At 40.5% G+C, this 25,149-nt stretch overlaps 2 protein-coding genes across 3 annotated transcripts; one reads left to right on the top strand and one right to left on the bottom strand.

Moving 5' to 3' along the window:
- Positions 1-243: 243 nt before the first annotated feature.
- On the bottom strand, positions 244-20,087 carry LOC134046781 (protein zyg-11 homolog B). Of its 2 annotated transcripts, XM_062497537.1 has the most exons (14): positions 20,062-20,087; positions 14,309-14,474; positions 11,217-11,971; positions 8,999-9,139; positions 7,628-7,804; positions 7,400-7,464; positions 6,727-6,826; positions 6,594-6,644; positions 5,901-6,062; positions 5,746-5,793; positions 4,921-5,118; positions 4,774-4,826; positions 4,420-4,517; positions 244-2,168 (listed from the first exon to the last, which is right to left on the bottom strand). In XM_062497537.1, the coding sequence occupies exons 1-14, from the start codon at positions 20,062-20,064 to the stop codon at positions 1,978-1,980; spliced, it is 2,208 nt and encodes a 735-aa protein (XP_062353521.1). In that variant the 5' UTR covers positions 20,065-20,087; the 3' UTR covers positions 244-1,977. The 2 variants fall into 2 exon arrangements, with proteins under 2 accessions (XP_062353521.1, XP_062353522.1); XM_062497538.1 differs by lacking the exons at positions 11,217-11,971; positions 14,309-14,474; positions 20,062-20,087 and adding an exon at positions 10,496-10,581.
- Positions 20,088-20,425: 338 nt separating this feature from the next.
- LOC134046797 (cytochrome c oxidase assembly factor 7) lies at positions 20,426-24,644 on the top strand. Its single transcript, XM_062497567.1, has 4 exons — positions 20,426-20,443; positions 22,777-23,108; positions 23,183-23,323; positions 24,132-24,644. Exons 2-4 carry the CDS (start codon positions 23,003-23,005, stop codon positions 24,578-24,580), a joined length of 696 nt encoding a protein of 231 aa, XP_062353551.1. The 5' UTR covers positions 20,426-20,443; positions 22,777-23,002; the 3' UTR covers positions 24,581-24,644.
- The last annotated feature ends 505 nt before the right edge of the window (positions 24,645-25,149 follow it).

Here is a 25,149-nt window from a genome sequence, read left to right as displayed (position 1 = left end):
GGGTATTTAGCATCTCTGCATTTTCTGGTTGCAGAACTTCATGAAGTGACATGTCTCAGACACCTGGCCTGATGCCAGCATCACCCTTGCATTTTGTGCTGCATGGAGTAGATTTTTTTTTTCAGTTAAGTTGCTTCAGCAAATTCTCCTGTTATTAGGAAAAAACAGCACTCTAAGGAGAGTTATCATCTTTATTTTAAAATCTTGTAGCAATTGATTTAAATTCATTCTATTGACACCAACTTTGACAAGTTTTGTGTTCCATTTCGTGTAAAGGAAATTCCATAGCAGACATCTTAGAAGGGTGGTGGGTAAAAGCCTGTAGGCTGTTTTTAATTTTTAAACCACCTTCATAAATCAAAGCTACAGCCAGCTGAATTTCTGTTGGAATTGAAAAACTTTATACAACCAGTTCCACAGATGAAAATGATGCCAGCCAAATTACACTCTTGTACAAAAAACAATTACACAACACTGATTAAATGACTGGATCAGTACCTTTTGAAGTTGCTGAAATACACATTAATTAGGTTATTGAAGATTAGAGGTGGTGTTTTTATGTGAAGGATGGGAGTTGGGAGGGCAAGGACTTAAGAATAGTAAAATATGACCATCGTGAAGAAGCCATTTCTGCTAGTAAGCTACCAAACATAGGTTTTCCTTTTAAATTCAGTTACCCAATATTTACAGAAGAGTCACTGAATATTAATCAGTTGCCATGGAAATATGGAGACGAAGCAGATAAACAAAATCAACACCTGAAATTAAATTGAATTTGAATGGACATGCAGTTTGCTTCCATCATTTGCATTGTATCAGGCATCTGTACACTGTGCAATATGTTTCATTCAACACATGGTTTGAAACCCAAAGGTAACCAAGAAAGAAATAAGTTGTTACAATTAGCATCTTTATGTGAAATTTCACACTCCACAAAACAATGCAATTGACACAGGGCTTACACAGAACACTGGGTGGTGTTTTGCATTCACTGTGATGGCTTGGAAATATAATTCACTGCACAATACTGACAGAATATTTACAGAAAATGAAAGCAATCATTAGTCTCTTATAAATAAGGTGACCAAATATCCCAGCCTTCTATGAATACATGCAACCCCCTCCACGATGAAATCATGTCATTTATTTTGCTCTAATGAGCCTTCTCCTATCCCCCTCAGTATTCTAAAAACAAAGATACCTCACACAACCAAAAGTAGTCACACAACAACAAAACCCCATTCTCGTTATAAAATTTAAATTCTCAAACATCTTTTAGTACTGTCTCATTTTAGTTCTGTTTCTACTGCTTTACTTCAGTGGGTTTCCCCTTTCCCTGAATGTGATGCTGGTCCCCACCTTGACAGGAACAGAGAGGACTCTGGAGAAATGGACTGTAAAAAGACATCATCCAGCAGTAAGGAAAACAAAAGAACATGTCTTGCAGGCAAAACGAAAAGGAAGCTGAAGACCCCATTTGTGCCCAGAAGGGTTAAGTGACAATGGACATTTTGGTTGCCTTAGTTACAAGTCTCTCTGTCACCTGCATGCCTGGACTTTTGTTTTAGTCTGTAAGTGTTGATCACACAACCACACACAGTTCTAGTCAAACTGGTGAATAATGTTAGGAACAGCAAACACAAGGATGGAACAGCCTTTTCTCCCAGAAGTCACAAAACAAGGTACTCCTTGAAGTCTTCTTTGCAGCTGTGCATGTTGATCTGTACAAGTCCTATCTCCTGGTAGCCAGCACTTACCCTACAGGCATGACCAGCTCAAGCTGTGACCCTTTACAAGTTGTGTACGAGGTTGCCATTAAAGGTGACATTCAGCAAGGTTACCACACATGGTTTGGGTACCACAGTTACCAGCAAATCACTTTAATGGTGACCAGTATATTGTAAGTTACTCCAACTACACACATATCAGAGAGGATTATTACAGAGACAATACTTTACACTCCTCTACCTGCAGCTTTCAGTTTGGTTTGGTTTGTTGCTGTTTTCTACATGGTGGTGGTCTCCCATGGCGCATAATGTGTTTTTCTAAACTATCCAGGATGGCAACAGCAATCCTTTGGACATGGGGATCAGTATGGACATTTTCCTTGATGTTGTATAAATGCTGCAAACCACCTTCTTCAATTAACATACTGCAGTATCTGGCGGCTATAATAGGATTATAAAAAGGGAATTAAAAACAGAATTATCTAGGGTAAAGGTAGCAGATACTGTAAACACTGATGCAAATCCACTTTTGTCTCCAGGCAGTACTTAAGACACTCCCTAAAGTGTCCACAGAAGTGCATGAGTACTTTAACAAGTGACAACACAACAGAGTTATCTGGACAGGACTCTAGCTGTAATCAGGTGTCTTACCAGTCTGTCTCAGCTGACTGGAAAGTGCCCTGTAATATGCCCAGTATTCTCTCTTCCCCCAACACCTCTTCCAGCATTTAAACCAGAAGAAATGGGAATCAAAAGTACTACAATGTCTATGAGTATCCAGGTAATAATAGCCCCTTTCCCAAAAACCTCAGTACAGAACAGTCACCAAAAAACGGTATCAGATCTACCACGTAATTTGTCCAGGCTTGGAGAGTGAATACAAACTAGTTTCTTCCAACAGTTTGCCAAATATAACTAATGAGAGGCCACCATCAATATAAGTTGCTACAAATGCCTTTACAGGGCTTTTTTCCACTTACATTCTGGAATTCAGTAAGTTGAAATCACACCCCCATCAGCTGCAGCATTATTAAGAGCAGGGAACAGCTATAAAAAGAGCTGTGGGGTGAATGTAATGTTCAAGCTCCAGAAGTTGTTATGGAAAGGTCAGGATGACTGTAATGCAATCCACAGGGCATTACCTCAGATGGGCCCAATTTCACCATTCATCTCAATGATGCAACACCAGACTTGTCTTAATGCTGATGTTGAGCATTTTACTGGGGATCACATTTACTGCAGTAATTTACTAATATTTTAGTTAGGTTACCTCACTGAGGTGACTGTGACATAGACAAACAGCAGCAGAAGAAAAAAATATACATAAAATTTTAAACTAATTACTGTCAGACTACTTTAGACCACTGTCATCTATAACAGGGGGTCAAAAAACCCATCTCCTCTCCAGGACTACCAAAAGCTTTCTTGGTACCAAGCACCAAAAGCTGAAGATTTTCCTCCCAAATACATCTTTGTATTTCAGATTTAAACACATTTTCCCCCAGAGTAGGTTATTACATTTGCTACCTCTGCAACTTTGTCCAGAAGCTTCTGCCATCAACTACCATCAGAACTAGAAGAATTCCACCCTGGTCTCAAATTAGGAGTAGGCCAATACAAACCTCAGAGGTGAGGGCAGACAAAATACCAAAAATAAACAGAACAAATAGGACAACACAAACTTAACAGGACTGAGGCACAAAGAGAAATTACAGGGCCCAATTTAAAATCTGTTATCCAGATCTGACTAGTAAAACAATTCTGTCAGAACAGTCTGACTTCAACATGAAAAGCCTCACAGATTTCTGGACAGTACCCCGGGAACAGTGGCTCATTAGATTTATGAGGTCTGTGAAGGGCATGAAAACAGTATTCTGTGTGCAGTTATATATTATGTCATGTTACTGGGTGGTCCTGAATAGATGCCTTATCACAGCAGAAACAGTGATTTATGGGACAGGGATAAAAAAGCCTAGTTATGCTGCCATCAAGGAGATTAAACACTGGCAGAGAAAACACTTTAAATACTTCAGAAGAAATCTGCTTTATATAGATACATTCATGCTAAAAATTTCTGTAAAAAAAAAAAAAAATAAAAAGGCATTGAAAGCCAGGAAGGTTTGTCCCCTCCCACATTTAGGTATGGTTGGGGGATTTACTTCCTTTTCCCAGCATTTGTGCATCACATTAAATAAATGCTCTCAAATCATTCTACTTCTCACTTTGCAGATGGGAAAAAGAGATTAAGAAAGTGACATTTATGTCACAGCAGGTCACTGCAAAAAGGCAATTAGAGATGAGGATTAACTATAGCTTCTGTTCCCATAGTAAGACACTGCTACCTGCCATGGTCATTGCTCTTCATTTAAAAGGAATTTGCTGCCCAGCATTAATATTTGCATATTTTATTTGAATAAAAACACATGTGCAAGTAAAAAGTGTTATTAAATCTTAACAAATCCACATTTTGGACATAATATTTGGCATCCAACAATAAAATTTCAGTTAATAGAAGAAATGTAAGAAACTTTTACTACTCTCTTTTTCTGCCCCATTTAGTCAAGCCCCAAATGTAGTTTCTCCAGAGGATTAGGAGTGAATACCCCAGAATTTCTTATTTTTCCCACTTCATGTTAGTGAATAACATACCAAAAAATAAGAATTGCAAGCGTAATATTCTCTCAATACATACGATTTTTGCTGCAGACATGCTGCATGGCCCACACTGCCCATAGCTGGACACCAGGTGTCATGAAACAGCCAAGTAGTGGAAAAAATGGATTGAAAGACCTATTTAAAAAAAAGGAGAGGAGAGAAGCAGTTACTTGCTTTAGAACTAGATACTATTACTTCAGAGGTCATATGTCTGCTCACTCAGCCCTATGTTAACTACAGGAGACACTGATAAACATCGAGGCCGGTCTGCTGCATCTAAAACTCACTTAAATCAACTACCTGCAAATATCAGATATAGTAGATATGTGGTAAGCCTTTTTTTTTTTTTGTCTTTTCCAAACTCCTGATCACAAGATAAAACAATAATTACCTGTAAGCCACCATCTCACAATCTGGGGTTGGCCAATTCAAAATGGCAGCATGCTGTAAAATACAGAACCAAGAACACTGACTGTTAAATACAAACACTGAAAAAAAGTAGAAAAGATTGTGATAAAATTCACCATCATTTCTGTACCAGCTGTTCAAGGAGAGATGTCCTCTGGCTACGACTTAAGGTCCAGGCTTGCTCTCCTCGAGATATCAGATGAGCAATAATCCCTGCTGCAAAGTAGCTGACTTCCACCTCCACACTGTGCAACAATTTACTGATGTGGTCTATAAAGTCCTTCCACATTAATTCAGAATGGAGTTCTTTAACTTCAGCTATGTTATTCTGGAACGGGGAAATAAATAATAAAAACAAAAAGAGAAAATGTCAACAGAAAGATGATATGAGGGAGATAAACATAAACTTGAACTACATTGTGTGAGTAGACACAGATGAGACCTCTGTACATCCAGGTGACCACCACATACCAAAATACTACTTTTGCTCTACGAAACTTTTCCTGTTTATGCAGGAATTTGCTTCAAAACAAAGAGGTTTTCTTATAAGTGATTTTATGCCATTAACATGTAGATTACACTAAATCAAAGGTTATTTTTAACATTCTTGAGCCCAATTTAAAAAAAAAAACTTACGGCAGAGGAAAATTCTGTATTCCACTGACTGTTAACCTACTTTTTACATTTGGACTCATGTGAAGCCTCACTCTCCTGTCTTAAAAGATCTTTTCATTTATTGTTAGCATCAATTCCAATATAATTTTTGAAAAAACATGGAACAGTCCAAAAACATGCCAATTGTGAATAATATAGACTGTAAGGATTAAAGAAGAACCTAAAAAATATTACGACATGAAAAAATATTTTTTCAGATTAAGACAGGGTAAAAAAAACCCCTTCCAAAGTAAAATTTTTAAAGTATGTATTTCAGACTTTTTTTCCTTCTTCATCTCACCAAAAGTCCAAGAACTTTCTGTTGGATGGATGATTCAGATGGAAAAGACTGTGGATAAAAGAAATAAACAAAAGGTAAGCAGTTATGCTTATTATTGAAACAGCTTTAATTATAAACCTGTGTTGGTAATCCACCACCAAGCCCCCCTTCCTCACCTCTAAGACTCTCATGAAAAGTTCTAGCCCTTGGTTTTCAATAAAGTGCCGACACGTTGTTGGAGATTCATCTGTGAGGTTCCAAAGTGCACTCAATGTGAACTTGAGGGTGGTATCTACAAGATTCTGATTTGTTTTCTGTTTAACTATTTGTAGAAGTTGCTGGGGGAATAAAACAAACATCAAAATATCAGTATATGTATTAACTCCTCTGCTTTTATCTACACTAACTGGCAATGCATAGCTGTAATTTATATGCAGATATACATATTTAGAGTCAAACTATACAAAATAAACCAGATATTAAACTTTTTAACTCCCCTCTGAACATGGGTGCCTGCTAAAGGAATTCCTTTTCTTCCACAGTAATTACATGGGTAGGGCTATTACAGATGGTACAAAGCCATCCACAGAACTCAGAACCTTTAAAGCAATATTTACTTCAAATATTCTCATTTTGAGCATCTTTCACCTTAAACAATGATTTTTACATCAAGATATGTCTTTCTGCTTTACTTTGCATTAACTGTGTTAAGTTTTTGCACTTTGGCTTACCTTCTAACCAATTTTCACATGAATACATGTTAATACGTTCTTAGAATTTTATCTCCTTGTGTTTACTTTTTATCATCAGGAATACTGTTAGTATGAACTGCTGGAGAGGATGGGATGGCAGGAAGGCATCTGACTTACCCTAACAATGAAGAGTTCTGCACCAAGTTGAGCTGTTTGCTCTGTTGAAAGCTGGAAACAAACAAAAGCAGATGAACATTTTTTTTTAGACTTTAGAAAAGTTATCCTATCATGTTGAAGCTTAATTCCATACCTTTGCAGCAAGAATGGAAATTATGGCTACAGCCATCCTTTGCATGTTTTGATCTTCATGATTACACAGCCACTGCATAACAAGTTTGGCTGCTTCAAACCTGGAAGTTAAAAATAAAATCAATTTTCGTTAAGTCTTGTAAGTCTTAATAAAAGAAACATGTACATGAACAACAGAAGTATGCTTCATACCACACAAAATAGAAAGACACAGTGAAATTGCAGGCATTTTAAGAGCCTCTGTCAGCTTTAAGCTGCTGTCTTAGGGTCTCTTACTTCTAATTATGTATCAAAATGCACAGGGATTGCTCCCAAAGAAGGAAGAAACATTTGACACAACCTCCTGAAACACCAGACCATCAGACTTTAAAGTATTTGGACAAAACATTTGAGTAAAAAATGGCTGCAAAAAGCAACCCCAGAGAAATGCTGATTTTCGTTACATGGAATTAAGGATAGACACATCCAGGTGAACCCTGCATAGCAAAGGATTTTTTTTCAGACCTATACTCAGTGGTATATATTTGGGTCAACAGGCCTAAAACAATATAGGACAGATAACTTCAGCACACTGGAATGATTTAAACTAAGCAAAACTGGGGCCAGCAAAAAAGCTTCTGAAGAAAAATATTCTACAATGCTACAACTCATTTCAACTGACATCTAAAACTTGCCTGTTAAATGGGACATCCTGAAGGATTCTGTCACTGCATAGTGAAAGAAGGCAATTCTTTTGCAGCTGTGAGAAATGAAAAATAATTGCTTCATTAGAAACACACAAATTTTAGAACACTTTCTTACTGTGAACGTACTTCCATGAGGTCCTGGGATGTGAAGAAACCATTTGTTATGACCCACAGGACAGAGAAGGGCACAGAAAGCAGAGAAATTTTGCCTTGTACCTGCTGATGGTTTGGGAAGTGCTCCATGGCCTTGAGGAGCAGGTGAGTGACGTCTGCCAGGAGGCGCACGGGCATCCCGGCCGCCAGGTCCTGCTTGGTGAGGTTGAAGACGCAGGCGCTCGCCGCCAGCTGCACGGGCAGGTTCAGGGGGTGGTTCCTCATCCCGATCACCACCAGCTGCAGCACAACAGTTTGGCCCACGTTAGCTGCTCACACTTTTGCACACAGACCCCAAGAACAATCTGCCTCCTGATCGAGGCCACAACAGTGACTCACAGCACCCAATTTCTGCCTCCCTTGTACTTGAGTGAAAAATCCATCTGGAGTGATTTTAATCCTCAAGGAATAACATTTCCTTCTGCTCAGTGATTCAAAGCTGGCAACTTCCACTGCTCCAAGTCCTTTTGCACAGCTTGTAGCAACCTCTCAAAGAAGAGGCTGCATAGATTGCAAGACATTCCTAGAAAGAGGCAGGCTGGGATAAAATCAGAAACCCTTTCAGAGGTGAATGAAGCAGGACAGTTTCTGCAGGGCAATGATAAAGGTGCAGCACCTTGTTGTTTGGTGATGAGCCATCTTGAATCACATCCTGAGCTGCTAGGTCAGGACAGATTTTTTTTGCAGCTTCTTCCTGAATGCTGATTGTGATCTCGCCTAATAAACACCTAATATTTTTCTTGTTGATAATTGACTGGCAAAGTCTTTTTGATACCGATGCCAGCAAATTTAAGGCCACTTGTTGAACGCCAAAGAGGATAACAAAAAAAAACGTGTCCTAGTGGTGCCTCTTTTTAGGATCCATACAAAACTTAAACCATCTCTGGTGTTCTAGACATGGAAAGACAATGCCTAGAATGGATTTCTAAGGAAGTTTCTGGGCTCCAGGTTACAGCCCCATACAGAACACTAAAAATATCCATTCACCCATTACCATACTGGAGGGTGACAGTAGAGAAACTGTCACTGAGTTCTTTCCTTACTATTACTGTTTTGTAAGCATCAGCAGAAGGCACTGCTGTATCTGGTGAATAAGAGTACACAGACCTTTCATTAGAACCCAAACAGATATGATCTTATGACAGACTTCAGCATCTGAAGAAAATTTAATATCATATTCAAAGTTACATGAAAAAAATGAATTTGCATGCTACTAAATTTAGATAATTTATGTTATGTTTTACCTAACAGAAAACACTACAGGGCATCTTCTACACCACTCTTGTTTAAATAGTTCTTTATTTTTATTTAACATTATGATTTTAGTCTTAAAAAACACAACAAAAAAGGTAAAAGCTTATAGAATATTTATACCCAGGTTTTGGGGATGAGCATAGGAAGAACACATGAGAACTATCAAAACTATTATTTTACCTTTAAAATTTCAGGCTTAGTTTTTTCCATTACATGTGTCAGGCTGAATAAATGAAAGAGTGCTTCTCTCACAAAGAAGGCCCGCTCACTGTAACGCTTCAGTGCTTCTGAAATCTGAGTTTCATTTGCTTCTCCTGACACCTGTGAACACAGAAACAATCTTTAGTTCAAGATACATTTTACTTTCAAAGTTTCATTCTCAAAAAATGCAAAGCTGCATTTTCAAAGGCAGTGATTTGACCGAGTCCTTCAGTAAGCAAAAAGATTGCCAGCCTGCTGTAGTTTCCATTTAATGATATTTTCCCTGTTTATAACTGTAAGTTGTATAACTGAAAATGGTTTGTTCCTCAGTCCTACTATTTAATGAATCATTGCTGCAATCACTGTTTTTAAAAATTCTTAGGGCAGCATGCAGAACTTCTTCTACTTAAAATGGCACATACAAAAAAGGCAAAATATTAATAGATAGTGTCACATTCCGTGCATCCTGTGTATGCCTATATTGTACACATATATTGTATACTTTTTGAAACTTCTGAGATCAGGAATATATAACAGCCTTGAGAGAACTGATAGCATCTTGGATTTTGTTTTATATTCTCTACTGATTAGAACAGGGCAACCCTGTTTACTGGCATGTTGTACAGCCAATTGTATCCTACATGAAAAATTTCCACTTGGTTTCATATTCTCAACAATATCTGCCTAGTCTTCATAATCAAATTTCACAGGGCTGCTGTAAAGACAGTAATATTTTAGCTCTGCTGTTTCCATGAGTTCTGTGTCTTGTTTATTCTTTAGCAGTAGCTAGACTAAGCAGTTGAATATTTCAGTAGAGTTACTAATGAATTTAGGTCACCAAAAAAACCAATCATAGCCTACAGTCACTTCTTGACAACTATGCCTAAAAAAAAAAAAAAACCAAAACAAAAAAAAAAGCAAACTGCATTTTGCTAACCACAATGCCACAAGCCCATTGTGACTCTCACATTACTAGAACTTTCTTCCTTCCTGTCTTTTCATGGCACAGGCAGTTCTATGAAGCAAATATTCTAAATAGCAAGGATTACATTGCATTGTTTTATACCAAACATGAGGTATAACCTCCTGATGCTGGATATCATCACACCAAAGGGGAACTTGCTTTCTCCAACTACACATTTCAACATTCAGACACTTCACTATCAGCTGTGACAACTAAGTACTCAAGAGACCTGGCCCCTAACAACTGTCAAATGTTTCAGAGGGAAAAAAACTACAAAACTGTGTAGCTGTGTTACTCCATTTGCCTATAACAAGAGCATCCTCAATTTTAAAACTGAAGTGGAAAACTAAACTTGCACAGAAGACAGACTAAACTATGGACACATTAGGCTCTCTTCCTCATTCCTTCTGCAGCTTCCATCATCCTCAAGACACAGGAGAAAAGAAAACCCAGCGTCAATGATGATATACCCCTGACATGTCTAAAAACCTTTTTTTTAAATTAATTCTGACCTGCTCGTTCTCCAAAAACTGCATTCAGATTCTACACAACAAGGAATGATGTCTTGTTGCCTGGCTGTAAAAGATAAATGCACTTCAGAAAACATCATCTCATCCTAAGGGGCTAAATAATTGAGGATTTTCAACTGAGTAATTGAAAGAAGAGGAAGTCTTTCATCCTAAGTTATTGCTTCTTAGGTGGTGTATTCATCACCAGAAGGCCTTACAAGATGGGTAGAAATATTGTAAGAGGAAATACAGCAGTGGTGATGGAGCATAACAACAGCTGAGTTATCCAGCTTATTGTATCTGCTGTGTCAATCAGGAACTGCTCAAAGCTTATGCAGATTCTACCTCCACCCCTTCCACACTGCTGACTTATGCCAGATACTGTCTGGAATCCAGAGGGTATTATCCCACTAAGTGAGTTCAGACCAGACAGACAAAATTCAGCTCTCTTAAATACAGTAAATCAGGATCTAAGGTTCACTGAAAAGGCACAGAAAACAGACAGCTCTTACAAGCATATGAATATATACACTATGATGTAAATTTAGCAGTTTGTGTCAAAATTAAGTCGGAGGTTCACCTAAAGCCAGTAATTACAATTAACAGTTGAAAAAAAAGAACCTACAGCCTCCTGCTAAAACACACACATACATTTGTTACAAATGATTAGCTCTATTTCCCCCGCACATTGTATTTTCTCAGTGAAATTAATTCCCCACTTAACCTTCAGGTTTCCTTCTCCTGTTAGGAACTCTGAGTAGCCGGCATCAGTAGCTAGCAGTCCTACAAACTGCATTGTGGGCCTCTGCAAAATGAATGCTTGTACAGCTTTATCTGTGACATGTTTTCTTCCAGAAATGTCCAAAGACACAAGGTTAGGCAAGATGTCTTTCTGTTCCAGCAAACGCAGAGCTATGTCCGATGTGAACTGTTTGTCATCTGAAATATCAAGGTGATTCAGGTATTTTAGCTCTCTTATAACATCCAGAATCTGGGTTGTGGTCATTTTCAAGCATTTCAGGTGGTGCATGGTCAAAGACTTGAGCCGGTCTTTGCAGGTGAGGAGTGCTGTTATGTCAGTGACAGAGGTGTTGGATATATCCAGACTTTCCAACCTGGGAAGTGATGCAACATCTGCCAAGTCCTCATTGTAGAACAGCACGTTGGTGATGCTCAAGGCGCGGAGCCCGGACAGCTGACTGAAACACCTCTCGTACGGATCTTCCAGAGAAAGAGTCAGTGAGTTTAGCACCAGGCACTGCAGATTCTGCTGGATCCACTTATTGCTGCCCAGTCCACTGATAATGTCTGTGATTGTTATATCTGCATTCACCCCCGTGGCATCCAGCTCCACCAGTTTGTGATGGCAGAAGGCTTTGCGGAAAGCCACGGCTGAGATTTTGGCTTTGCGGATACAGGCGCGCTTCAAGCGCATCTGGTTGCCTCGGAAGATGCCCACGGTCCCATCGTTCAGAAGCCCTGTGGGAAAACAGCATCAGTGCTTGGCTGCAGTGTTACACACCACCACTCTGACATTAAGAGCCCGAAGTGTTGGCAGAGAAAATTAATTAATTGCAAAGTAGTTTGCCTTGGATCATCATGCCACCGATCCCAAAATCTCACATTTGAGATTCCGCTTTGAAGATTATGACGTCATGTTTGGAAAAATCCAGGTTTAAGAACAGGACAGATAAATAAGGAGAAGTAAATGCATGTTACCTGTTTGGTTCAGCAAATGGAACACAATAAATAAAATATGGATATGATTCAAAAACAATCAGGCTGCTGCCCTCATTTGTTGTATTTTTCTCACTGTACCGGTTAGAAGTGTGCTAAAAACAGAATTTCAGAATTTCTGAGTGCAATTCTCCTCTGGCCACAATACCATGAACCTCAGGATTGCACCACCTATCAATGACCTGGTCTCATCTTGCTTTAACTACATAATCATAAGCATTTTATTGAATTCATAAGTATGATCAATACTAAATTAAGCTAATTAAGTTCTATATGAAGAAGGTAGGAGTGTTGCTCAGAAACAAGTTGAATGTGAGAAAGAAACCTAAGAAATGTTTCAAAGAATAGAAAGAGGAGGGCAAGGAAAGGGTGGGAAGGAGAAAAAGACAGCAATGAAAGAAGAAAAAGCAACAATTTAGTATCTTTTTCCTCTGTAGAAAGAATGCATAAATAGCCTTTTCTTGCAAGACTCTGGCAATATCCTAACTGAAACAATACATTGAGTTCCCTGCATGGAATTATCAAAAATGCATTGAATATATAAACATGAAATCTTGGTGTCTTATCAACAGAAGAACTATGAAAAGCCACGTGAAGGGTACAGTTGCACAAGCATCCACACAAAAGGAGTAGGAAGAACATGTCCTAGTTTTGCTCCTACAGGGTTATAAATATCAAAATTCCTAGCTTTTAATCTACTATCTTCACACATACTTAACGAAGAAAATGAGGCAAAAATGCAATATATTAGAATAATAACATTGCCACTACAGTTTGGATTGAAGTCATGGGCTAGTAATTGCCTCAGTGACAAAGGCAAATTAATATAAAGATTTGCAGACTTTTCTAAAGAGAAAATGGTTCAGGCATTTCTGACCAAGCAGTAAGGGGACTACTTTCCTCTTTTGTGGTGAAAGCAAAAATATGGGATGAAGCAACTGGTATGGAGCAGAAAACATAAAAGCAATAAATATAATTAGTTTGCTTAAAGTATCGCTAAATTACTTCTTAATTTTTCCTTATCTCTTCATTTAAGGATCGAGGCTCTCTCCCTGGCCTACCTTAACCACACTGTATTTACCTGCCACGCATTTTTTCCATCCTGCATTCTCTGTTTGTGACATTTTGGTGTATGGGAGTGTCTTCAACACTGCCAGCACCAGTAATAAGTTGCTGGCAATTCAGTTTTCCTTGAATCAGATTTCTTGGGACTATTCTAAATAATTCCTTATCAGAAAGTAGTGTATATTAAAGATTACCTTTTTTTTTTCTTTAAGCTTGTCTTTTATAGGACCATTCCTCCCATTACTTCTGAAAAGAACCACTTGAGGAAACCAGAACACCAATATTTGCCTAGTAGTACCCAAATAAAAGCTGCATCTATAGGATAGGGTGTTTGATCTGTTTACAGTAATATTTCTAGTGTCATGTCTCCTTTTTAACAAAAGTCTCCAGGATCTCAAGGAATGGGTCTCTTATCTCTTCTCTAGCACAATTTATACCTTTACTTTTTCAGTATAACAAGTTTTATTACACTAATTTAATCATGCTTAAAGCAGCCCTCTTAAAAGCAACCTTAAAGCAACCAGTAAGCCAGAGCATAAAATGTAAGAATACCATAAGGTGTTTAGACCACTCTAAAGCTGAGTGCTTTGAAACAATTAATCCATGTCAGTAAAAGTGTTGAGAGATGAGAAACTGTTTTAATGAATCACAAGGTTATTTTCTAACTTAATCACAGGGGCACACAGTAAAAAAAAGTCAATTAAATGCTCTTCAAGAGGTATTGTTGCTAGTAGTAGAATCTTTTTTTTTTCTGAAGTGATTGAAAGAAGACTGAAGAATGTTTAAATAAAGGAACATTAAAATAATAAACCAAGACAAAGAAGTTTCTATTTAGATCTATGCGGCAACGCAAAGCTCAGCTGAAGCTGTGTAAAGCAAAATTAACAAAAATTCTCTATTAAGGGATTACAGAACACAGTTTTAACAGCTGCAGCAGCAGATTCTACTAGAAAACATAGCAGAACTGCAATGTCACATTCCAGTGGAATTATGATCCACAATGATTGTTTTTACCATGAAATGCCATGGTCTGTAGCAGTCGATCAGCCACTTCTTGAGGGAACATTCCTGGCTCCTGCAAGCAAAACGTTCCATCTTGCCTTTCTGTGCAGAACTTCTCTAGGTTGGCAGTCAGGAAATTCAAACAGATATCAAGTAAAGAATATGGAGAAGCTTCCTCCTGTGATATGCAAAACACAATGAAACAAAGGAGATTCAGTCAATTCATTCTTCCTATAAACCTTCCATTACTCTATAATGTCTTTTTTGTTAGTCTGGCAAATATTACAAGAGGAGATGTCTCCCTCAGAGCCACACAAAGTCAGGTTACACAATAAACAACTGGCCAAACCGAAGGGAGCCTCCTTCCCCAGACACCCCCAGAAGCACATCCAGTCGTGTCTGCTGTGCTTTGAACCATACTTGTGCTCCCAGAGGAAGAAAAGCAATTGCTGAAAAATAATTTTAATTTATGGAGTCTGCTGGGAATTAATCAATCAAGACAGACTGAAAGAAGACTTAAAAATCAAATTATACTTCTGGATTTAAAATATTTCTTTTAATCTTTCATTTAAGCGAATACATATTAGAAGTCTACTACCAAGCTACATAAGAAATGCAGATACTGCAGATAAAAACATATATACGAGTAACTTTTGATACTGAAAAGGGCAACTAGAGCTTCACATCAAAAAAGAAAACCCAAAAAGAACTGGCTTAATTCCAAATCTTTTGCAGCAATAAACAAACATCTATTATAATAATCCTTTTCCTCTTTTCAGGTGCTCTGCACCTGGAAATCATCTATGGCACAAGTCTGGGTATAAAGGACAAGGCAGAATATAAATTCGATCTTTTTCCCCAGAGTTTGAGATTGTACACTGATACATGAAAATCTCAAAGGGTTTTTTTTATTCCATGTCTAATAATAACCAACTGTTTTCAGCCACACAGATTAACCAACATAAAGAATGACTCCTAGCACTGTGAATCATCCCCAGCACCACACAAAAGAAGGCTAAGTGACTGGTACATACTCCCCCAGACAATATTGAAAATAACAGCATCAACTGTTGCCAGATCTCATCTGTAGGAAAAATAGTAGCTGCCCTTTTATATGGAAAGTTCTGGATAATTTCACCTTCCTTAGCTCATTTAATTTCTGTTGCTTTGCTTGCCTAATATGTTGATCACAGGAGTACTGAAATATGTAAAAGGTTATAGAGAAGAAATATTAATAAGTTTACAGAGATAAGCCTTCTAAAATAAGGTGCACATATTTGAGGACTGGGAGGTACCACATTAGGGCAAAAATGGAATGGAGTCTATCTTTAATGAATCATGTATTGACAACGAATCATGTATTGACAACAATTAGAGACTGCAGTTTAATAGTTCCTGAAGATTTAAGTACAGGCTTGGGAAATAAAATCTCCAAATTACTCAAAAGCAAGCTCTTTCTGCAGCTTTTGACATGCAACTTTCATTCCTTTAACTCAGTTTTGCTAAGTGATTAAATTTCATTATTCTTTTAAGCTCTTTTAGTACATTGTATTGTTATAAAAACAGGAGTTACTTTGTGATGCAACTTGCTCCCACACCAGAAAAGGCAATTTTGGCTTCCTCCAATCTTAAGATGATAAGAAAATGAAGGACAGAATTTGGAATTGTGAATGCCTTTTGTTTCTTTTTGTTTCTTTGTAGTGTGCAATGATGCCAGATTTAAAATAGTACATTTTTTATATGAGATGGAAAAATTTCCTTTCAAACTTGAAATCAATACATATACCCAGAACTTCTATGACAGCTGATGAATAAAACAAAAATCAGAATCTTTACTCAAAGGTGTATGAAAATCATTTCCACTGAAGCAAAGACATCCACATCTCCATTAGATCCTGTGTTTCTAATTTGATGCTCAAAGATGACAAAACCAGAATTGTGGCTCTCTTCATTCCTCCTGGAACTGTTCCTTCCTGCCTCCCAGAAAAGCTGAAACACTTTTATGTATCAGTGAACAAACCTGAATGAGAATTTTTAGCCCTGTAGATAGGCCACTGGCATATGACTCAGAAAACTATTTTTTCAACCAGTACCTCTGAGTGGCCAATTTGTCCTTTGGAAATATGAGTTTAATTTTTACATAATCCCTCTGGAAGTTCATGCAGGGCATCTCTATACAATTGAGGAACAAAAACCACAAGCAGGGATCAATTACACTTGCAACCAATGCAGGTTCATTTTTATTAACTCCACTCATTCCCATTCTGGGAGACATTTGTGGTATCTCTTCAACTTGCTGCCAAAAGGCTGAAGAAACACCCCTACCAAAGGCTCCTGAGGTAACCTGGGCAGACAGGCAAAATGTTTTTATCTGCATCTATAAAGTCCTCTGACAAGCATCCTATAAAGCATTTCCTAGACTGTCTACTATTGAAATAGAACAGTTCAAATGCACTCTGGAAGCCTTTCATGTGAGCTGGAGGCATTCCTTGTCTCACTCCTCTATACTTCAAGACAATACTGCCCAGGTAGAGTTGTATTCAAGCTCTTACAAGGCCAGAATTTTAGTGGTTCCTTTCTCTAGCTCTGCTTTTGAATGTCAGGTTGAAGACAAACCTGGCATTTGTTTTCAGATCACTTTCTGTCTAATGGGACACTATAAATGTATGTCAACCATAACAGAGCATTTAAATTTTATATTTTTTTTTTATTTAATAAACATCACCCAGCAGTTTTTTAGTAGATCTTCCATTATGCTATTTCACTTTTTCATAGTCATCTTAATTATCTGATACTTCAATTAACCTCACAGTTTCTTTCATTACATCAAATTAATTGAGTAGCCAGGACACAAATATAAAAATTAATTCCCCAAACCACAGAACTATGCATTACATGATACAAGCTGGGGTGCCTTCATTAACTAAAACACATATTAGAGAGTAATGTGACACATCTAAAACCTGGTTAGCTTATGGAATAGCATAAAAAGTAGAATAATTGCATATAGATGGGCTTTTAAAGGCTTATTTAAATTAATTTTTTTAAAAGAAATTTTAAGTGCTCAGTATAATCAAAGCAAACCAAAAGTGCACAGGGGGATGGGGTAAACTGCCTGGTTACTGGCCTCTAACTGTAATCCAATACAGTGGTGAACTGAAATGCAAAACCTGCTTCAAGTTGATGTTACCAGTTCAGCTTCAAACTCATGCCAAGGCAGTTGGAATGGCTCTCCCAAAGAACATTATCCTCCACAGTTTCTTTTGAGAATTCCATGAATCAGCTTTAATTCCATTAATCAGCTTTAAATACCAGTAGAACATAGTCAACACGTATTTCAAAGAGCAGTTAAAAAGCAAGAAGAGTTTAAGGGGCCACATTAAGCACTGGGAATAAGTTAGAGAATCTTAAGGCAAATATTATAAACCCAGATTAACTGGCTGAGTGTGAGTATCAAAATAAAATCCTCTTCCTTTGGGGAACTACCACCAGGCAAGTTTGTGCTTATGTAACATTACTTAAAGAAAAATAAGAAACAGATATAACTGCTGTTTTCTGTCAATCATTACAACCTAGCTTAGAGGAAAAAAAAAAATATTCCAGTGCTGGGTGGGCCTCTCTCACTACAGGGTTTGTGATCCTACCAACTCCAGCCTGACAGATTCAGTTCCTACGGGCTCCATCTCTCAGACTCATTAAAAATCCCTTTTTTTTTTCCCCCCATCGGTAGTATTTTGTTTTGGCTGGTTCTTTTTCCCCCTCAATAACCCAATATGTAACACTGGAAGACAAATAATTTTGTCTCTAACAGAACCTTGTCTAAGATGTGCTCGCCAGGTTTTACAACCAGCTGCAGACTCAGTATGACAAATCCCAAACATGCAAAGTCCCCGTAAGCCAGGCCCACCTGCTTTTCCCTCTCTGAAGTCTCAAAGGATGAGAAGGGTACAGGATTAGGGACTTTTCAATTTGTGGTCATTTCTCTCAAAACATTAACAAGAAAATAAGAGGTAATTTACAGCCTCAGTCTTTGGTGTTGGGCATACCATGTCTTCCAGCTGTTTTCCACCTCTCCACAGCCCCAAAACTTCACTTACTTTGTTAAAATGAACATGCTTAAAACAATTAAGAAATAGCAACTCAAGCAGTCAAAAATAAACAGTTTCATGATTTATGCTACTAAGAAAATTTAAATAGGATAATCGTAAAGCTAAGTTAAATGGAATTAAACAGAAGTAGGTGATTTATTAGCCAGACTCAAGGAAGGATTATGCTCAAAACTCCAATTTAACATTAACTATTCTGGCACAAGTGGGAACATACTGATTAAAGCTGCTACTGATACTAAGTCAGCAGTGATCACCAGAAGCCTAAAATTAAATAGTGCCCCATTAGTATGACACAGTAAGCCCACTTATTTCAAGATTAATATCAAAGACTTCAGATACGAGTTCATCAATTAGAAATTATAAAGATTGGAACCACAGTGGTGTGCTGAACCACAAAAAAACCCAGGGTGAAGCAGCCAAAGAAGGTGCCACTTTCAAGACACTCGGGAGATCTCACAGGGCTATTTATGTTAAGAGATGCCTGCACCATTTCAATTTAAAGGTAACAGCTGCTAGAATGCTCTGGGGAGGAAAAGCACATTGGGAATAGGACATCAACCCAGCTTTTCTTAGTCTAGAAGATCAAAAGGTGAGAGATAAAAATGCTACCTATAAATAAATACAGCACAATGAATATAAACTATAGATGGAAAAAAGCCATTAACGAGAAGCACACACTGCGAGCGCAGCAACAAAGGCACACAGAAATGAACTGCAAGTTTTGCCATAAATTTAGACACGAGTATATACTTAATGACATTCTAGTCTAGTTCACTGATTAGAAGAGCAGTTACAAAATGTACCCACTTCAATAACAATGATACATAACTTTATTATGGGGATTGACTGAAATTACTCTTTTAATGACAAGGGATGAGACTAGATTGCCCAGGAAGCTCCTGCTAGTCCTTGAAAAGCAAATATGCACACTCATGTCTGGAGCAGAGGGAGCAATCCAAACAGCTCCCATATGTTCTGCTCCGACCTGTCTGGAGCAGGGAAAGGCTGTTCCTTTCGCAGCTCCGCGCTGGAACAGCTCAGCGAGGCCCACGCACCGTGCCTTGGCACGGCTTCCTCCACACAGACCCTGGACAAAGCAATTCCCAGTGGGAAAGTGCTGCTGGGGGAGGCAGGAGCCGCAGGAGGCAAGGGCGCCTGGGCTGGGCCGGGCTGTGCCCTCACGCCGCCCGGCCGAGGGGCTCTGCCCCGCTCCGCCCCGGCGGCTGCGGCTGCTCGGCCCCGCACGGAGCTGTGAGGGGCCGGTCAGGGCGGCGGGCCGGCCCGGCCGTCATCGCCCTCCCGGCGCCCTGGGGACACCGGGGCGCACCGAGCCGGGATCGAGCCTCCCTCTCTGCCGTCCGCCGGGTTCCGAGCACCCTTTTACATAACGGGCGGCAGCGCCGCGGTTACACAACGAACGGCGGGGCTGCCCCGGCCCGGCCGCGGTACCGGCGGGAGGGAGGGAGGGAGGGGAGGGGGCCCCGCCTGAGCCCCTCAGCCGGGCTCGCGCCGCCACCATGGCGGCCCCTTCCCCGGGGTCACCTCCTCTACCTGTGCCGGGTCCGGCACCCCGCGGCTGCAGGCGGACATCTCCCCTTCCCTCCCTGCCTCCTTCCTTCCCCGTCCGCCACCGCCGCCCCCTCGCCGCCCCCTCACCATCGCGGCGCTGGGTGCCGCCAGCGAGCGCCCAGCCAGCCGGTTCCGTCGCTGGGCTCCTTCCCTTTTCGCTGTTCTCCCTTTCCCTCCCTCCTTCCCTTCCCCCCTGTTTACCCCCACCCCCCCCGACCTGGAAGTGAATGTTGCCTCAACCGGCCGGGAACCCGCCTCCCTTAAAGGGGCTGCGCCAGCACAGGTTCGTGCCGTGCCGGGGGAGCGCAACCTCAGCTCTCGCCTTTGAGGCTCGAAGTGTGGGGAGAAGGGGCCATTGCATAGCCAAGCGCATCGGCCTCTCTCGTTACGAGTGTGTGGGACCTTTTCTTCGGCCTGCTTGCTCCGATAGTGGAGCCGGGATCTGGGAACTCTCGCCCGGCTGGAGCAGGTGAGCAGCAGCCCAGGGGACCTCCCATGAACAGCCATGAACAGGCGTCAGCTTCACGCTTCGTGCTCTCATGCCTCTGCAGTTTAAGCGTTTCCTGCACAAACTGGTTTATTCTGGTAATATGGATAATAACCTGCGCCAGTACAATAGGTTTTGCCGTTTGCTTTGGAGAGGAGATTTGCTGTAAGCATAAACCATTCCGTACAAAGTCGTTTCAGTTTCAGATAACAGTAGTAGAGAAGAAAACTTCTCTCCCAACCAATACATACAATGGACTGTTGGTCAAGAGAATGCAGTAATTTCTTGTTTCAGGATACAAAGTAAAGAGTGATATAAATACCCTATTCAAATAAAATTAATTATAATATAGAATTTGTGTAAGAGAACTTCTGATTCTACATACAGAAACTTTGAATAACTGTTGTTTGCAAGCCAGCAAGACACATATTAAGGAACAATTGCTAAAATTATTTATGTTTCTGTCTTTATAAGATGGCAAAAGTTTCTATAAACACTATGAAACACAGTTTTACCAGTTTAAGGACTGCATAACAAAGGTCAGTTACAGTTCCAGTTCTTTAGATTTGGCTGCTGACATAGAGAAAATAAATTACATACTCAGAATCTGACAAGCACAGAAATTAAGAATCTTCACATTCTTAATTTAACCACTTAAAAACCTAATCTGCTTAGAAGAATCAACGTATGGACACAGATATTATCTTAGATAAGGAAGCTTGTACTATTATTCTTAGTCCATTACATGTTTCTTCCACTTCATAATGTCTTTGCAAGATTCCAGGCTATTTTTCCAGTGTCTTTTAAATTCACTGATTCACTCCAACCTATCACCAGATGTCTTGTTTGCCAAATTTATGATAGGAACTGGGCTCAGACAGTGAAAACTTACAGTGACAGACTGACCCCCTGCTCCCAGTGCCTGTTCTTGGCCTGCCTCACTGTACTCAGGAATCCTCTCTACTTCTGGTGGAGCAGCCATATGGTTGTGTTGGCACAGGCTCAACATCAGCATTGGAAACTGCAAAGACAAAATCCCAGCAAGAGCAGACTCTTCAAGGACTTAAACTAATAAACTCAAGGAATTTCTACTGAGACTGTGCAAACTGCAATGTTTTCAATGCTGGATTTCCAGAGGAATGTTATTGCTAGTACAAAAGCAGTTCATTCAGGATGGAGATTCACAGATTCTTAGATTCCAGCCAGCACTGGCCAAGCAATGTGTATCTTCTTCCTGCAGTCTCACACACATGGGAGTGGGTTTTGGTCAATACATATTGAAAACATGACTTCAGCTGCATATGGAAAATGTGCTTTAACTTCAAGCCAAATTTGTAACAGTCTGAAAAGTTTTAAGGAGATACTTTAGAAGCTGTAACTGGTGTTTCAGCTATGCATCAGGCAGAGTTTGCTCTCAGTCCAACTGGCACAATTGGTCACAATTAGCTGATCACAATTAGGTCAAGGCCTTAATAAAGGATAAAGCTTCTTCCTATGGGAGACTCTGCACAGGATTTAACTGAGTTTTATTTATCCCAAAAACTCAACAGTGTTATCCTACTGAAATAATTTGGGACAAAGCATTTGCAAATATTCTTTGAAATTTATTTTAACTCAAACTCAGATTAATTTTAAGCAATTAATCTCGCAGATTTATACTATCCTACTTTACTCACAGAAAAATCAGTTTATGCTCAGAACTGCTGGAGTTGGTTAGTGTGCAATTTTTACATAAATATTTTGTTATCACATTTGGGTTAAATTAATCCATAATGTGGGTGCCCATCCCTGGAATTGTTCAAGGCCAGGTCAGACGGGGCTTTGAGCTACCTCTTGTAGTGGAAGGTGGGTGGAACGAGATGGTATTTAAGGTCCCTTCCTACCAAAACTATTCTGTGAATCTCAGATCACCGGAGAACCTGGGCTCGTTGTGTGTTAAGTGCTTACCAGTCTCTGGGTGTTCCCACTGCTCCTGGCAGGTTCCAGTACTTCAAAAAGCACCTGTGAGAGCTTTTGCTGTCCCATAAAAAGAAAGGAACGGTGGCTGAGAGCAGTCTCTCACAGCAGCACCCTTGTTCTAAAACGGATTTGGAAATTATTGAGCTGTTAACCCAGACAAAAGCGTGCAGGAAGCAGACTGAGGAATGGGGAAAGCAGCCCTGCTCCTAGGCAACGCAAAGCGCAATTAATGTCCTGTCATGTCTCAGTTTATGGGTTGTGCTGAGTCAGACCTCGGGAATACACATCCCGTGATGCAAAACTCTGAAAGTAAAATTCTAACAGTGTGTTATCCCTTAAAACTGCTGAACCGTCAGAGTTCCCGGTGACCCCGGGAAGGAGGCGTGCGACTGAGCGGCACATGGGGAAACTGCAAAGGAAGGAGCTGTAAGAGAAGGTGCGCCGGGAGAGGCTGGGGAAGAGACGAGGGGAGCGGCCATAGGAAGCGCGGGCGCGGAAGAGGCGGCTCCGCGGGGGCGGTGCCGAATCGAACGCTCGGCGCTGCCGGGAGCCGCCGCGATCGCGCCGTGACCCGGTGCGGCCATGGCCGGGTTCATCAATTTCGCGGACGAAGAGGAGGTGCGGGCGTACCTGGAGAACCTGCACGTGGAGTACAGCTACCAGTGCTTCAAGGAGAAGGACCCGGACGGTAAGGCCTCGCCGCCGCCCCCCGCCCCGCCGCGGGGCCGGCGGGAGGCTCAGCCCCTGTCCCGTGCCTTGCAGGCTGCCAGCGCTTCGCCGATTACCTGGACGCCGTCAAGAAGGACTTCGTGGCGGCGGCGCGGGTGCTGCGGGACAACTGCGAGGTGCACGGGCACAGCGAGAGCTGCTACAAACTGGGGGCCTACCAGGCCCTGGGCAAAGGTGGGCAGGAAGGTTCTGGCGCTCGGGTCGCAGGGGACGCCACCACCTCCCCGTTCCGATACCTGGCCACCTTCACATCTGACCTTGAAGGAGCAGCAACCTGTCCCGCCCCTTTCACGGTCACCTCATGAAAGTTGGGAGGGATGGAAAACCTAAAATTGCTTCCTTTTGAAATATCAGCTGTATGTTAACTATGTATTTTTTTACATATATGATTGCATCCATTTAACAGGTAAGTACAGCCAGCGCTCAGTGTTGCTGCATGTTCAGTTCATAACATTTCTTCTTGTCAGACTACTCTCAGTGAAAGAAAGAAACTCACAGACTAGTAACATGCATACCTAAGTAGTCCCCAGGTCTGTTCAAAATTTATTTGCTGGCATGGTAATGGAAAGCACTTAAATTAGAGATCTTCCAAATAACAGTACTAGTAAGGAACAATATTTTTTCTGTAGTTCAAAACTAGTAGCAATTTTGGTGTAGGCATACTGGCAAATTAATGTTTGCCTAGTGTAAGATATTAAATCCACAGATGTACTAGTGGAAAGAGTGCTTTGTGGGTCTGGGTTATTTTTTGGTTGCAAGTGCTGTTGTGATTACTGGTGAGCGGAGGGGAATTTTCTAAGTCGAAGACATTAGCAAAATGTTTGTCACTGAGACAGCAGTAATGTCTCTGAAGTCCTAAATGTTGACTAAAGTATCTAAAGTGATGGATGCTGTATTTCCAGTGGGAAGCATCTTGCAAAGCAGAAAGCTCCCAGCTGTTTTAACGTGTCCTCACAGTAATGTTTTGGTTCTCGGCTCACAGGTGGACTCAACCCAGATTTGAAAGCTGCCTACAAATCTTTCATGAAGTCATGTGAGAAAGGTGGGAAGAAGTCAGCAAACGCGTGTCACAGCGCTGGGCTGCTGGCCCAGGACGGGAGAGCCAACAATGATCAGCCTGACCCTGTTGTCGCTAGAGACTATTACACAAAAGCCTGTGATGGCAATTTTGCTCCCAGCTGCTTCAACCTGAGTGTGATATATCTGCAGGGAGCACCTGGGGTCCCCAAGGACATGAGCCATGCCTTGAAGTACTCATTGAAAGGCTGTGAGCTGGGGCACGTGTGGGCTTGTGCCAACGCCAGCCGCATGTACAAACTAGGAGATGGTGTTGAGAAGAATGATGCTAAAGCAGAGGATCTGAAAAACAGGGCAAAACAGTTGCATAGAGAACAGAAAGAAGCTGCAAGTTCTCTAACGCTTGGGGAGTAAAATTGGCAGTTGCAGGTGTTAAGACTTGTTTTTAAATGGCAAGTGAACTTGTTATTTGAATTGTGAGTGTACAGTTTTCATTTAAATAAATATCCTGTATTTGGATATGCAAATAAAATTATATTTTTGTGGATACAGCAAATTACTCTCTCTGCTGTGCCTTTCTGTGTGTTTAAACACACAAATTCTTAAGTGTGTTTTGCTTAGATCCTTCCCTTCTTTTAAAGGAAGCCAAAAACTTGTGGTCTTTTGGGAGTTTGTCCCCATGGTTTCAAGAACAAAGGATCTCTTTTGTGTCCAATGCTTCAATTGTCAGGCTTGTGCTCTGACTAGTTCTAACACAAAAATCACAACTGCAGATAATCCCAGCTTGGACAGTCTGAACTGTTCCATGTCTCACAGGTATTTTCAGAACTTCAATAGCTGCACACTTGTGTGAGCTGCTCTAAAGCATATTCATCTATAATTCCCTAGGTCTAGACCAGTTCTAGCTCCCTTATTTCTTCTAGTTGCCAACTGCTTTGTGACTGTGCATCTGCCTGTCATATGTGCCTGAGTGCTTCAGGCTG

Source organism: Cinclus cinclus, chromosome 8 (assembly GCF_963662255.1).
Source record: "Cinclus cinclus chromosome 8, bCinCin1.1, whole genome shotgun sequence".
NCBI lineage: Eukaryota > Metazoa > Chordata > Aves > Passeriformes > Cinclidae > Cinclus > Cinclus cinclus.
Note: the sequence above shows the minus strand (reverse complement) of the source record. Positions and strands in the feature narration are given on the sequence as shown.

Bases quoted from the DNA above. Each gene is read 5' to 3' on its own strand.
- LOC134046797 (XM_062497567.1), top strand. From the start codon at position 23,003: ATGGCCGGGTTCATCAATTTCGCGGACGAAGAGGAGGTGCGGGCGTAC. The intron at 23,109-23,182 runs GTAAGGCCTCGC...CGTGCCTTGCAG, and splicing joins CAAGGAGAAGGACCCGGACG to GCTGCCAGCGCTTCGCCGAT. The intron at 23,324-24,131 runs GTGGGCAGGAAG...CTCGGCTCACAG, and splicing joins CTACCAGGCCCTGGGCAAAG to GTGGACTCAACCCAGATTTG.
- LOC134046781 (XM_062497537.1), bottom strand. The intron at 7,465-7,627 runs GTACAAGGCAAA...CATTTCTCACAG, and splicing joins ACTTCCCAAACCATCAGCAG to CTGCAAAAGAATTGCCTTCT. The intron at 2,169-4,419 runs GTATGTATTGAG...ATCCTATTATAG, and splicing joins GCATGTCTGCAGCAAAAATC to CCGCCAGATACTGCAGTATG.